Genomic DNA, 14,489 nt, shown 5'->3' with positions numbered 1-14,489 from the left:
TCTGTAGGTTCCCTCAATGGTGAGCACCAGCCTTAATGCAGAAGCATTGCAATACCTTCAAGGCTACCTGCAAGCAGCCAGCGTGACCCTATTGTGAATTGCTGCTTCCTGACCCCATGGGTCCAGGATGGTTTCTTAGGAACCATGTGGACTCCTGAACACAGCTCTGCTGAAACATTACATGCAGATTTTCAACCTCAATTGAATTTGTTACAAACTCCATCTTCCAGAGGATAGTAAATACTACTACTATAAGCAAATGAGGTCATTTGTGTTGATCATCAACTGGTAAATTGTCTGGTTTGTGGCTTCATGGGACAAGTATTTACAATGCCATGTATGGCCATGGTCTATGTTGAGCATTTGCACAGTTTGAATTATTTCAAATTTTTGGCAGACCTTGACTGTGGACACTGAATTCTGTTTCTAAGCCCTTTGTTTTGAAGCTCGTATTTCTCTCGTCCTTTGTACTGTTGTCTGTTTCTTTAAGCTTTTATTGGAAATGTGAACAAGTAAAGAATCACTTGTCAACTTGCCAAGCAGTGCACATTTTGTAGTTGAAGTCTGTAATCAGCAATAAAAACCCACAGTGTGTGTCGAAGAGCATCTTCAGGCCAGGATTTTGGTGCTTGATGAAAAGTTATTTCTTCAAACCTTTCTAGTTTCCCCTCCAGACTCCATAAAATTCCTAATTTTTTAATCATTTAAACTCAGATTGGTGGAGGCTTTTTGCTTTTTTGACATAGGCAAAGCAGCTATTCATACAAATTTGGGGCTTGTCTACAAGAGCTTATTAGTCACTGTGAGAGAAAGGCTGTCTGGTATCATAGGCTGGGTTAGTGAGTGAAGCCTGTGGGGCAGTGTAGGATTAGAGTGGCCACCTGTGGTTCCAGCTACAGGGGACTGTCCATTTGTTGTACTTAACTTGGGATTTCCTGTGGACACAGGCTAAGCAACTCTTTCTCTCTCTCTCTCTCTCTCTCTCTCTCTCTCTCTCTCTCTCTCTCTCTCTCCTTTCTTTCCATAGACACTATAGATGGCTTTTAGAAAATGATTTATTTTGCATTTGTTGTTTCTTTTGTATGCCCATGTCGGTTTTCTCCATGCGGCTTCTGTGGATTGAACTCAGATTTTTCCAGTTTGGGAAGTGTTTGGTCATGCTGAACCATACCACCCGTGTATACCTTTTTTTCCCCCCTATACATGTTTTGTTACATTTCCTGGTAGGTTTCAAACAATTTTAAGTTTTTCTACCATCTTTTTGTGTGTGCACCCCTTTGTGAATTAATGTATAACAATGTATATATATGTGCGGGTGCCTGATGAGGCCAGAAGAGGCTGTCAGATCTCCAGGAGTTGGAATAGCAGCCTGAGAGCATTGTGGTTTGGGTGCTGGGAACCAAACCCCGATCCTCTGAAAGGGCAGCCCCCAGTCCAACCACTGAGCCTTCTCTCTAGCTCCCACCTTATGTGTTTTAGGTTCCATTGCTGCTGCTGTTACTCTTTAAATAGCAATGGAAACATGAACTTTTCGTATTTAGACATGAACATCTTGTCTTTTGAGACGTGGTCTCTGGCTGTCCTGATCACAGGACATCTGCCTCTGCCTCCTGAGTATTTTCGGCATAAACTTGTAAAAAGAATTGTAAAATGACAGGAAGGTAGGAAGAGGACACTGGACCTGAGTCCTGTAATGTGCAGCTGCTCTGGGTGGTACGGAGCGGACTGTACAGCTGACGCGGTGATGTGTAACAACTGATAAACATCCATTTCTCCTTCCTCAGTTGGTCTTTGTAAGCACAGCAAGTGTGTTTCCGGGTTGTTGGTAACAGGGTGATGCTGGTTTGCTTGACTCTTAGTTATCAGCTACCTCAGCTACCTTGTCTAGTTTTTTTTTTTTTTTTTTTTTCTCGTTTTACGTGTTTGCATGCTGTCCTTGGAGCTCCTGTGGAGGTCAGAAGACAGCTTAGGACTGTGCCACCCACATTTCATGCCAGACCCAGCCATCAGACTCATGTCCCAAGTCTGCACAGCAAGTGCTTCTACCCATGGTACCCTGTCCACTTGGTATGCTTACTGCATTTTATTTCTAGCACTTGTGTATTCTCTCCTAATATCCGAGTCCTCAGAATCAACTCATGTCCTGCGGCTTGGCTGTAGGTGCCTTAACCCATTGGGCCAGTGGTTCTCAACCCTTTAGTGGTCGCATATCAGATGTCGGCGTTTGGTTCATAACAGCAGCAGCAGCAATTTTATGGCTAAGGTCCCCACAACATGAGGAACTGTATTAGGACGGCTGAGAACCACTGCACTAAGCCGTCTCATTCACCCGCTTAAATCGTGTTTTGTTTTTGACAGGATTCTGTTATGTCCTTCTCCCATACAATTTTTAAATCTGGTTTTTCAAGATATTGTAAGGAAATGGTAGGCAGGGCTTAGGGGTGTAGCTCAGTGGCAGAGCACTTAGCTAGCCTGCACAAGGCCCTCCCTGGCTTCCATCCTTAGATGGCAGGGGGTGGGGAACACAGATAAACGGTAGGGTGGTTTGAGTTAAGTCTGCACTGGTTCTCAGCTGTAGCTGCAGGTTACTTGTTTGGCCTCTTGATGTTTGTGCTTTCCTGTGATCTATTCACTGTCAGGTTAAAAAGAGCTAATGCACACAGAGCTCTGGAAGCAGAGAACCTGGCTAACACTCCCAGCTGCTTTGTTGCCATTTTGGTAAAGGAAAATGCGTGTATTTATACGTTAGGGATAATCAGCTTGGCACATGCGCAGATCATTTCCATGTGTGAAGTTTTTATCAAGTTCTTCTCATCTCTCCACATTCTGTGAACATTTCCACCTTTGCATCTCCCTCACCGCTACATTCTTCCCCTTTTTATTTACATCTGTGGGTAGGGGGCATGCGTGGTGGCATCTATGTGGAGGTCAGAAGACAGCTTGTGGACTTGGTAGCAAGCACCTGTATCAACTGTGCCATCTTGGGAGCAGTCTGTTAACTTCTGCTATGAAAATAAGGATTTAGCCTGTTTCATCTTGCCGGGCATATCTATCATTCCAGGACTCTAGAGGAGAGAGGAGAATCACCAGGTGGTCCAAGGCCAGCTAGATATATAGCAAGACCCTGCCTCAAAAATAATGAGGTTTCTTTGTTGTTTTTTGGCTTTGTTTTCAAGACAGAGTAGCCCTTAACTGTCCTGGAACTCACTGTATAATCAGGCTGGCATCAAACTCATAGAACTCCACCTGCCTCTGCACCCAGAGCGCTGGTAAGATTAAAGGCGCACACCACTGCCAACCTTAACATTACTTACCCAAGCATAGCTGTGGTTGACTGTGGCAATAATCAATTAGTTTGTTCTTTCGTATAACATTTAGGAAATATATGACAATATTCAAATTTACTTGTCAATTGGCATTTGATCTGATTCTTTCCCCCCTTTTCTTTAAGAATAGCTGAGCATGTTGAGTTTTAAGTATCAACAATAAGGACCAGATTAAAGGTGTCACAGAGGCAGTTCAGTGAATCAGCTATTATAGGACAATAAAACATGCAGGGACAGGGAGATAAAACTATCCCTAGCCTAAAGAGGCAAAGTGGGTATAAAGGGGCCATGTGTAGCCAGCATTCCTTGGAGTCCTTTAGCTCTTTTTTTTTGGTGTGTGTGTGTGTGTGTGTGTGTGTGTGTGTCTTAAAAATTGTAATCTCTAGTGCTCTCTAGCTTTTCAGGAACCATGAAACACATCCGTGGGTCAAAGTGTATGTTTAGTTTGTGTGACATTAAAATACTAATGGAAACACGGGGTGGGGGGGGGGGCATGAGAGGGCTCAGAACGCTGCAGCAGGGGCAGGCATGCTCAAGTGCTCTCTACTCCAGCTACATCCATGTTGAGGAGGAAGGGCTCAGAGGGTTCCACCCAGCCCTCCCTGAGGATCTATACTGGTTACTGGGGAAGGCCTAGATTTTCTTCAGTGGGGTAGCCATTTTCTTTGGTTGGCAAGGTACCTACCTATGTTCAAGTAAGCCATGTTAGTTTGAATCAGTCACCTCCACATGCTCATGTATTTGGTCTGCAGCTAGTGAAAATATTTGAGTTTGACTACTAAGTCTGAGTGCCCTTTTTTGTTTTTTAGATAAAATGTCTCAACCGATCATGTTGAATTACATTTTGCATACATTCCACAGCCAAGCATACATGCAGTCTTTAAAAGTGAATTCCCTGTCAGCATGGTGGTGCACAACTTTAATCCCATCACTCAGGAGGCAGAAGCAGAGGCAAGCGGATCTCTCGGGTGCAGGACAGCCAACTAAGGCCATTGCACAGAGAAGCGCTGTCTCCAACACCACACATAGATAAAAGTGGATTTTAAGCCACTGTCCGCACGGCTCCCCAAGCTGCCGCATCCCTTCCCTCCTGTCACCACTTCTTCAGTTACTGCTCAGTTAGAAAAGACTTTCTTAGTAGCTGTTTATTGACCAATATTTTAATATAAAGAGATTTTTAGATCTTCAGAGTTTTGCCCAGACAGAATCACAAGCATTACAAACATTTTTGGGGGTGGGTGGGTAATGAACCAGAAGGGGATTGATCTAGAAGTAGTGGTATTTAAAAATAAATTAACCAAAAAAAAAAAAAAAAAAATTTAGTATTACCATTTATTGTTGACAAAGACTTAGTTTACTTACATTCCATGAGTGAAAAAGTTCCAGCTGTACCAAAATGGAAGCAGTGCTGCACTCAAGGCTGCAATGCTTTCCACCAGGGCCAGCCAACCTTCCTGCATCTGTGCACACCAGCACAGCAACAGGAAACCTGTCACCTTTCCCCTCCACAGAGGCTGGGATTGACTGCATTAGGCACTCCAGGGACACCAGCCTGCAGGCGCCTGGGCCCACAAGTAATGTCCTGTAGTGTGGTAGAAAGCTACCTCTTCAACAGACACACCTAGTGACAATTTCTGTAATCTTTAAAGGTCCAGGCTTTGGGGCTCATTTTTAAGTCTGCTGCTTAAAAATAAAATAAAAAGGACCAAATCTTTTGATCATCTAAAGTTTAAATTTCCTAAGCTGTCCAATTTATACCAAGGGAAGGGTGTCAAGGATTCTGGTAAGTCTAGAACTGTCTAGCCAAGCCAGAGGCACAGACATATCACCAAACAGCTGTGATCTTTGCCGGTTATCAGTCATCATATGGCATCAGTCTTGGACAAGTTTCTAAACTGCTAGATAAGTAGATGCAACTGAGAAACTGAACTGAAAACTACATAGTGTCATGTCAACCAAAGGAAATAATGGAACCAACAGCATCACTGTTGAAGAGAAAGCAGTGGTTATGGCGGGTGGGTACTATGTGGGGCAGGCTGAGCACACCGAGTCAGGTAGGTGGGGTAGGAAGCACTGGCTTTTCTCTGGTGTTTACAGCTCCGGGGCCACTCTTAGGCTTCTCCGGCGTGGCTGTCCAGGGTTGTCCCAAAGTATCTGAGTGAGCCAGCATGAGAATTCGCCATGTTTCTCTGTTATCACGATAGAAAAATTGGAGGTGATGGGGCTGGTCTCTCGTGATGGTGGCAGAGCACAGCACTGTCACTTAGCAGCCCAGCACAACCAAGGGCATCCATCACCTGGAGTTTCTTGTCTTCTTTGCTACAGCTTCCACATTCTTATCCACCATGTCTCAGCCCACTGGAGTTATCAGAAATTCCAAATTTTCAAAGCAGTTCTCAGTATTTTCAGTATATATGTTGGGATTTATAATGGTTTGTGGCCAGAAAAGGTTCAGCACCTCCCACACCTTTAAGGAAGAAAAAAATGACAATGGCAGGAATGTTGAAATGAGAGCTAACGCTAACTAAATGCAGCTTGTAAACACAGGGCCCCATTTGTGGGAACTGATACTAACTGGAGAAAGGACGGGGATTTTGGTTTGAAGAGGAAAGGAAATGATAGCGGGCCGGGGACACAGCTCAGTGGCAGACCACTTGCCTGACATGACCAAGGGCTCTGGGGTTAGCCCCCAGCACTGCAATAAAGAAAAATGTCTCAAGGAAAGGGTTATTTCCATAAGCACACAGGCTGGACTTCCTTCAGTGGTCAAGAGTACGCCTGTTCCAGACCTGGGTTCAGTTCCTAGCACCCACATGGCAGCTCAACCACCTGTAACTCCAACACCCTTTTCTGGCCTATGCAGGTAAAATACCAATGCACATGAAAATAAACGTTAAGACTAGTAAGATGTGACTCTTGGAGAGGGGACTGATGAGGCCAAGATGTATCACCACGCACCATTAAAATCATGTGAATGTTTTACTCATTCTCAAGGCTAGATCAAGGGGGGTACTGCCTAGAAAACATGGGGCCCTTCAGGGGTTAAAGCCAGGCTGCAGTTCAGGCAAATGCTTCCCCAGAGTCAACCAACAATGCTGTGGCACTTCCTGGACATGGACACCCACAGACACTCCCTTCTGTATGTGCTCACTCACGCTGACACTGGTCCATTTCCTGTTCTTGGCATCTCTGTGCTCTGTTGGTCCAACTCAGACAGCAACTTTAAAATGTTCAGTGCAGCCTAGAAGGGTGGAAGGAAAAGTCACACCACAAAGAACAGACTGGACCCGCGTGGAAAGGGACATCTGCAAATGGGAAGCAACTTCTTAAGACTTTTTTTCCTCAATAAAGTGTTTGAACCCCTACCCCCATCCCCAACCACCAAGACAGGGTTTCTCTCTAGCTCTGGCTGTCCTGGAACTCGCTCTATAAACCAGTCTGACTTCGAACTCACAAAGATCTTCCTCCAAGTGCTGTGACTAAAAGCATGTGCCACCACCACTCAGCAGCAAACTGCACCTTTCCTTGGGTACCACATAATTTCCTTTTGGCTTTTCACCTGATAGTGACCTACCCTGTTCTCAACAAAAAACTCCTGTGTTTCCCTCTAAATCAGAGGCATCAGCTCTATGCAGCATTATGTTCCATTAAGTGACAAACTCATATGAGCAGAATCCTCTTTTAGGGTTTAACGTTATCTGAACAGAGTCCTCCCCCCACTCTCCCCCAAAGAGGGCTTTCTACAGCTGCCAGAATAGAGACTGAAGTGAAGAGTTTAGACCTGTTCACAGGTTACAGGAGAACAGTGTCCCTCACGAGAGCACTAACAACCTGAAAAGGGAATGCAGCAGCTTCTCAGCAGCCCTGGGGCCCACGTACCATATCATGACAGGACTCCACATCCTTGCCAATGCCGTGGCTGACAAGGGGTGGCTGCGAGGAGCAGTTGATGAGAGACACACACTCGTTCTTGTTATTCTTAGGGAAGTCTTTGTATTCAACCTAAGGAGGAAAAAAGCACCCTGTCATGTGGGCCCCAGCCCAGAATCCTCCAGGTGCCTGCTTAGGTTTTAAATGCTGCTTCCTAAGGAAAAGTGTCTTCTTTCCCTACAGACCTGTCACACTTCTTCTCCACACCCCCCTCGGGTGTGGTGAGCACATGGCATACCATGTATGTGGAAGTAAAAGGACGACAACTTGCTGGAGTTGGTTCTCTTTCTACCAACAATCCCACACAAAGGTTGATAATAATGCCCCTTGACATGATGAGCCACCTCGTCCCGCTCCAGACCTGTCCCTGCCGCTCCTGCTCAGATCCATACTGGACATCCAATCTCTTAGACATGGCCTCACTTGTTCTGGTTTCTGTAAGTGCTGGGGACATAACCCAGGGTCTTGCATAAACTACAAACGTGATTCTAAGCAGGAAAAATCTAACTTGAAGATGCTGGAAAGGTCCTTCTCTGAGACCCAGAGATTCCACACAAAGGCACAGTTACCTGGAATCCCTGGGCTCTGGAAAGGTAGTACAGCTGCTCAGAGGGTCTTGTTCGAGGTCCATGGGGTACGTGGCCTGAAGAGATGTTACTCTTTAAAATGGTCTCGGCTGTGGGCGAGGTGCCCCCGTACAACAACTCGCGAGCTATCATGGCAGTTACCGTGGCCTTGGCAGGATTCGGAGCTGCCCTGGAGAAATCTTTGGTGTGGTGTCCTTGACTAACCCCGACAGCCTGGGCGACCTCTGGCACCATGGGGAGGATTCCAGCTGGCAGCTGCTGATGGCTAAGATAAGGCATCCTGAACTCCTCATCTTTATTACCTGTAAGGGACAGAGAGGTCACCACAGCTACCCCAACCACCCAAGAAGCTACAGTACCACTCTCCCCACCCCCCCAGCACTTACAAGCTCAGGAAGGCAGTGCTACTGTGCTTTGTCACACAAAAGCCATGCAAACCCAAACCACCCTGGATCAAGAGGGTCGCACTTACTAGTTCCATTTTCATCCCCAGGGCTAGGTTCAAAAAATGTTACTTTCCTTCCGTCTCCTGGTTTCTTTACTGGGGTCTTAAGAAAGAAAAATGGCAGTGAGCATGGACAAGCACTGGGGTCTGTGTGCACAGTCTCTCATGACCCCCACCACACAAGCTCTCATGGCATTTACATAGATAGAGCAGATCATGAACGCAGAGCTGGCTCTGTGCTGAGGACCAGAAGATGCTGTCTTGAATGAAAGTGCTCAGCCCAGTGGGCAAGCAGAGTCTGCACTGGTGCTAAAAGGTGTGTGTGCCTTACATTACCTAGAACACCCAGAAACGGTACGTCCACAGAGAAGCTGAGGCATCTAGTGCATAACTGTCAGCTACGAGGTGAGGATGCTTCCAAGTACTCTACAGGGTTTCTGAATGGGAAGTCTGAAATCCAAATCCAGGCTGTGCAAACTCCACATGGAACCTCTGGGTGCCAGGTACTGACTTTGCAGGCACAGTGGGAGCTGTTTCTCAGTCATGAAACGGCAGAGCTCAGAAGCAGCTCAGCCCGACTTTGTCTGCTCCAGCAGGACAGTGGCTGGGGTCAGCACTAGTGGCTGATGTACTCCTGCAATCGTGCTGACCACTCTGCAGAGTGAGTTCTCAATACAGAGAAATAGTCAACTAAGAATTCACAGGAGCAGCTCAATCTGACTGAGAGATTTGGCCTATTATTAACCATGCTATCTTGTCCCAGAAAACCAAAGCCAGATCCATAGGAACAGAAAGACTAGGTCATACGGATCCCCCTTGAAGCACAGATAACAGTCATACTTGTTCATTCCAACCTCAACTACCCATCAGGAAAGAACAGGACATCCTCCAGAAATGCACATCCAGCCCACAGTGACACTGAACAGACTTAACCAAACCACGCGTGGGACACGGTCAACTGGACAGGAAACTCCCTCCTGCCAACACTATCAATGGACGAACCCCAGGGGGCAGGCTGCTTACTGCAGGGAAGATGAAGCCTTGCCCCAGGCTTGCCCATGCAGGGAGCTAGGCCACCTGGAAGTGAGAGTCCCAGCAGTCACCTTCTCTTCTGATTTGAGTGCTGGCTTGGCAGGCTGCGCCTGGGGGACTTTGAACCCCAGGATCTCCAGCATGTTCTCGGCAGCATTGCGCTTGGCCACCTTCTTATTGGTACCCGCTCCTTCTGCAGTGTGATTCCCAACCTTCACCTGCAGAAAACATCAACAAAGACCTGTGACTGAACCTTCTAAGACACGACAGGAACTAGATGCTGTGCTGCCAGAAGCCCCTGGGGATGGCTTTGCTAAACCAGACGGTAGAAAGTGTTCTGTGTAGTCCGCATTGTTGTGATGGTCACATTCAAGTTAGAAATGTTTCACATCTACAATAAAGAATATCATATGGAAAATGTGTGCCACAATCTTCTCCACCAACATATTTATAAATCAGGTGTGGCCGGGCAGTGGTGGCGCACGCTTTTAATCCCAGCACTCGGCAGGCAGAGGCAGGTGGATCTCTGTGAGTTTGAGGCCAGTCTGGTCTACAGAGCGAGATCCAGGACAGGCACCAAAACAACACAGAGAAACCCTGTCTCGAAAAAACAAACAAAAAAAAATGCAGGTGTGTTTCTAAACACAATGAAGCCTCCTCCCATACTACTCTGAGGACTGGCTATTGGACAAATTCCAATATACTCCATTAAAGCTGTTCTGACCACAAGGTATCTGGCTGCTAAAATCAAAATCTGCCAGAACACTGAAAAGGTTAACAAGACTCCTCCCCTGGCCTAGGCACAGTGGTCTAGACTAACTACTTCAGGCAAATTGCCAGTCCCACTTCCCCCTACAAAGTGGATCCTCATTTTCTTGTCTTGGTCTCAAACTCAGAGATATCCCTGCCTCTTGCCCTGCCTCAAGGGTACAAAGATGAAGTGCACGCACCCCAGGCCTTGACCGGCAACATGGCTTTGACGACAGTAGTCAGTGGTAGTGTGGACCAATGGACACCAACCCACCTGCATCACGAACTCCCTGCGACGTGGAAGGCCTCGCTCTGTGAGGAGCATGTACTCCGGCTCCTTTTCCTTTTTGGCCTGCTGGATCTGTGCCAGTCTGCTAATAGGATTCATCCCCTGGCCATAATCCGGGGCTGTCTGCAGCTGGAGAGCAAACAGTACAGAGACAGTGGACATGTTACTCACAGAAAGGAACCAGCCTATCCAGAGTCAGCAGACGACAGAAGACAAGAAACTCAGTGCTGGCGTAATGGCTTAGAATCAAACCTTTTAAAAACTCAACATGTGCCGGGTGGTGGTGGTTCATGCCTTTAATCTCAGCACTTGGGAGGCAGAGGCAGGCGGATCTCTGTGAGTTCCAGGCCAGCCTGGGCTACACAGAATGAGTTCCAGGAAAGGCGCAAAGCTACACAGAGAAACACTGGGGGGGGGGAGGACACGGGACTGAACATGCTTCATGATCATGCTCAGATGATTTTTGTGTCTTAGAAAACAGCCCTTGGTATTTCATTGTGAGGGGAAAGCTCCAAAGTAATGTCTTCACAGTAAATGAAGAGGAAGAATAAACAAATTTATATATTTTAATGTAAAACATAAAAATTATAAAACCAGAGAATTCTCCCAGGTTCCCCAAGGACACAAACCCTGTGTACGCCCCAACCCTTACAAACAGGCAGTGTTCACACGTGTGCTCAGCCACTCCCTGCACGCTGAAGGGGGCTCCTCGGGACCGCAGACATTGCCGTGTAAAGGGCTATGGGACCACTGTTGGGTCAAGAATGACAAAAAGGAGACTGGGGAGGTGGCTCAGGTTAGGAGCTCTGGCTGCTCTTCCAGAGGTCCTGGTTCAGTGTCTGGCAACCACATGGAGGCTCACAGCCATCTGTAATGAGATCTGGTGCCTTCTTCTGGCCTGCAGGTGTACATGCAGACAGAACATTGTCTATATAATAAATAAACCTTTAAAAAAAGTGTAAGTGGCGTCAGGGCCATCACCAGTGGTTGGCTGAATCTACAAGGGGCCCACTGCCTAGCTTTCTTAATCTCTAAAACCCAGAAACCAAACGTTTGCAAGCCCTTGACCTGAAGATGCAGTTCAGTGATAGAGGCCATGGCCAGCAAACCCGACACCCGTGGTCAATCCCCAGTACTGCAAAAATAAAACAATATTATGAATTGAAACGCTTCCAGCTGAAGCCTAGGAAAGGAGGCTCCCTCCCCAAAGCCCTTGTCAGATGACTGAAGTGATTGACACAGCAAAGGAAGAAAGACGAGTGTCCGAACATGTGCAAATGTGAGACCGTGAGTAGATGCCCAAGTGCTGCCCTTTCTGCTGCTGAAAAGGGGTCAACGTTTTTTTGTTGTTTTGTTTTTCAAGACAGGGCTTCTCTGTGTGGCTTTGGAGCCTGTCCTAGAACTCACTCTGTAGCCCAGGCTGGCCTCGAACTCACAGAGATCCGCCTGTTTCTGCCTCCCTAGTGCTGGGATTAAAGGCAGGCGCCACTACCGCCCAGCTGGAATCAACGTTTTTTATTTACGTTTTTAATAAAGATTTATTTATTTTTATCTCATGTATATGAGTGTTTTGTATGCATGCATTACCACATGTGTGCCTGGTATCCATGGAGGTAAAAAGAAACCCCTAGAACTCGAGTTGGGAGCCACCGTGTGGGTGCCAGAACTCAAGCCAGGTCCTCTGCTAGAGCAGCCAGTGCTTTTAACTGCTGAGCCATCTCTCCAGCCCCCGTGGATCATGTTTTTTGTTGTTTTTTTGTTTTTCAAGACAGGGTTTCTCTGTGTAACAGTCCTAGCTGTCCTGAAACTCACAAAGATTCCCCTGCCTCTGCCTCCCGAGTGCTGGGATTAAAGATGTGCGCCGCCGCCCAGCAGGTCAATGTTTTATTTTATAGAGCCATTAAGTTTCAATCAAATATCCAAACAATCTTTCAGAACAGTTTCTTGGGCTCTAATACCCAAGACGCAGCCCTGTGTATACCATTTGCACCTTGAGCCCTGAGCTGGAGGTGGCAGTCAGCAATCCACAGACGGCCACGCAGCCCCACCCATTCCAGAGGTGACAGCTACGATGCCCACCTTCACAGGAACTGACACTTGGACGTGCTTCTTCTCAACACACTTAGTGGCCTCATCTTTCCTCAACCTGTAGCTCACACGTGGTACTTGTAAAGCATCCAACTGCCCGTGTGGTACTGGACAGCAGCCAGGCTTCTACCCTGACCACTCCAACACTGCAACCCTGTCATGCAGGCTCTCACCTTGCCTGTGGGTTTTCGGGGGAAGGCTCTCTCACCTTGCACGTGGGTTGGCTTTTCTTCTTGATTCTGGGCTTCACTCGCTCCACGGCAGGCAGAGGCGGCAGCCTCCTCAGCTGCTCCAGAACGGCCCTGGCTGCGTTCTTCTTGGAGATCTTCTTGCTTTTCCCTTCTCCTTCCCCTATAAACTCCCCGACTGAAACCCTGGTCACAAAGTTCTTCATGTGGGGTGGGCCACTCTCCCGGGCCACCTGTGTCAGAGGGACAGACTGAGTGAAAGCGTGACAGACACTTGTTAAAAGTGGTAAGGCACACTGCCTGGCACACTTACTTCAAAGAAATGCATGTGGAGGAGATCTAGCCCGTCTGTGAACACAGGTGCAGGACATCACAGGGGGGAGGAGAGGACAGGTTCTACTTCCAGCAGAGCAGAGGCTGGGGACTTCACACGATTGTCAGTGACCGCCCCCCACAGATGATACTGATAATCCTCCTAACTGCCAGACTCTGGAAACGAGGGTCTCCCCAAAAGGTCCCACATCCCAAAGGAAGAAAGAGACTCCCTGCAAGGATCATATCCATTGTAGAGCCCTAAACCAATGCACAAAGGGGAAGAACCCCCATCGGCGACAGGGGTGTGGCACGATGCTCTGAAGAGGACCCTACTAAAGATGCACGTCCTGAATCCAGTCACTCGATTGAGAGATGCTCAACTAGCCCTGCAACACACCAAGCTCTTGAAAACGGAAGGCTGAGGACTGTCACAGATGAAGGCCCTGAGCTGTATGGCAGGACAGCAATAAACATCCCCCAGAAAAGCGGGGAGACGCAGGAAGAGAGTGTATGGGAAATGACAGTCACAGCAGGGCTCAGCTTCCTATCTCAACAGGGCAAGGGTTCGAATCCTTCAACCCCACGCTGCTCTAATCACAGGAACCAGAGTCACATCTACCACACAGTCAAGCAACCGGTCACGGCAGAGGCTAACACTGAGATGCCTTGTGCTCTGCCAGAGGAAAAGAAAGCATGAGATGTCAACCACCAGTGAAAGGAGGACAGAGTCACTGGCCTGCTTCAAGCTGTCCTGTCAAATGTGACATTTTTTGAAAACAGAAAGTTGAAAAAAATTGTCCAGGAAACAAGGTCTGTCAAAGAAACAGCTGTCTGGGGGAGAGAAGCCCAGAAGTGCCTACTTCCTCAGATCAAATATGAAGGATGCTAGCTCATTCTAACCTCACAGCCCACCTGGCCCTCTATACACAAACCTGACCGGAAATTAACTACTATGTTCATTTATTCAATACTTTCTGAGAACCCTGCATAGGCCAGGCAATCTGCCACATGCAACAGAAAAGGCAAGACCCACTCAATGAATGTGGCTGTGACCCTTCTGACTTGACAGTTACTCAGCAGGAACATTAAAATGACACCATCTATAGATGAACCACAAAGGTTCCACATTACTACCCCATGTACTGATTTGAATGAAAATATCCACACTTGGTCCCCAGGTGGTGGCACTGAGGGGTCATGGGGGTACTAAGAAGTGTATCACTGTGGACAAGACAAGCATTAAGAGTAGAGCCTCATCCTGTTTCCAGTTCACTCTGTCTCACGTTTGCCACTGAAGATATCAGCTCTCAGCATCCTGTTCTTTCAGCCCATCTACCCACTTGCTTCCTCTGGAAGCATGAGCCGAAACCAACTCTTCTTGCCTTGGTTACGGTGTTTTATCACAGCAAGAGAAAAATAGTCCACCTTACAAGACCATCACTTGGGGGCACACTGACAATTTCTCTTGGGTAGCTGCTTGACATGTCTCTGGACAACTTATTCCTAAAGCAGGTGTGACCATGGAGAAGGAAGGAAAGT

At 47.3% G+C, this 14,489-nt stretch overlaps 2 protein-coding genes across 3 annotated transcripts in view; one reads left to right on the top strand and one right to left on the bottom strand.

Annotated features, from left to right (window-relative positions):
- Cse1l (chromosome segregation 1 like) overlaps positions 1-606 on the top strand; it is a 48,558-nt gene extending 47,952 nt beyond the window's left edge. Inside the window, exon 25 of the mRNA XM_006993531.4 lies at positions 8-606. Coding sequence (XP_006993593.1) covers positions 8-97 — 90 coding nt within the window. The 3' untranslated portion in view covers positions 98-606. The remainder of the gene's footprint in view (positions 1-7) is intronic.
- Positions 607-4,456: 3,850 nt separating this feature from the next.
- The window catches only part of Stau1 (staufen double-stranded RNA binding protein 1), a 43,542-nt gene continuing 33,509 nt past the window's right edge, over positions 4,457-14,489 (bottom strand). Inside the window, exons 5-12 of one of the 2 annotated variants that reach the window (XM_042276842.2) lie at positions 12,656-12,886; positions 10,345-10,488; positions 9,392-9,538; positions 8,316-8,391; positions 7,826-8,145; positions 7,206-7,328; positions 6,482-6,567; positions 4,457-5,793 (exon numbers count right to left, since the gene is read on the bottom strand). In XM_042276842.2, the coding sequence (XP_042132776.1) occupies positions 5,778-5,793; positions 6,482-6,567; positions 7,206-7,328; positions 7,826-8,145; positions 8,316-8,391; positions 9,392-9,538; positions 10,345-10,488; positions 12,656-12,886 (1,143 nt within the window). In that variant the 3' untranslated portion in view covers positions 4,457-5,777. The remainder of the gene's footprint in view (positions 5,794-6,481; positions 6,568-7,205; positions 7,329-7,825; positions 8,146-8,315; positions 8,392-9,391; positions 9,539-10,344; positions 10,489-12,655; positions 12,887-14,489) is intronic. The other variant, XM_042276841.2, reaches the window with a different exon arrangement.

The sequence above is a fragment of the Peromyscus maniculatus genome, chromosome 4 (assembly GCF_049852395.1).
Source record: "Peromyscus maniculatus bairdii isolate BWxNUB_F1_BW_parent chromosome 4, HU_Pman_BW_mat_3.1, whole genome shotgun sequence".
NCBI lineage: Eukaryota > Metazoa > Chordata > Mammalia > Rodentia > Cricetidae > Peromyscus > Peromyscus maniculatus.
Note: the sequence above shows the minus strand (reverse complement) of the source record. Positions and strands in the feature narration are given on the sequence as shown.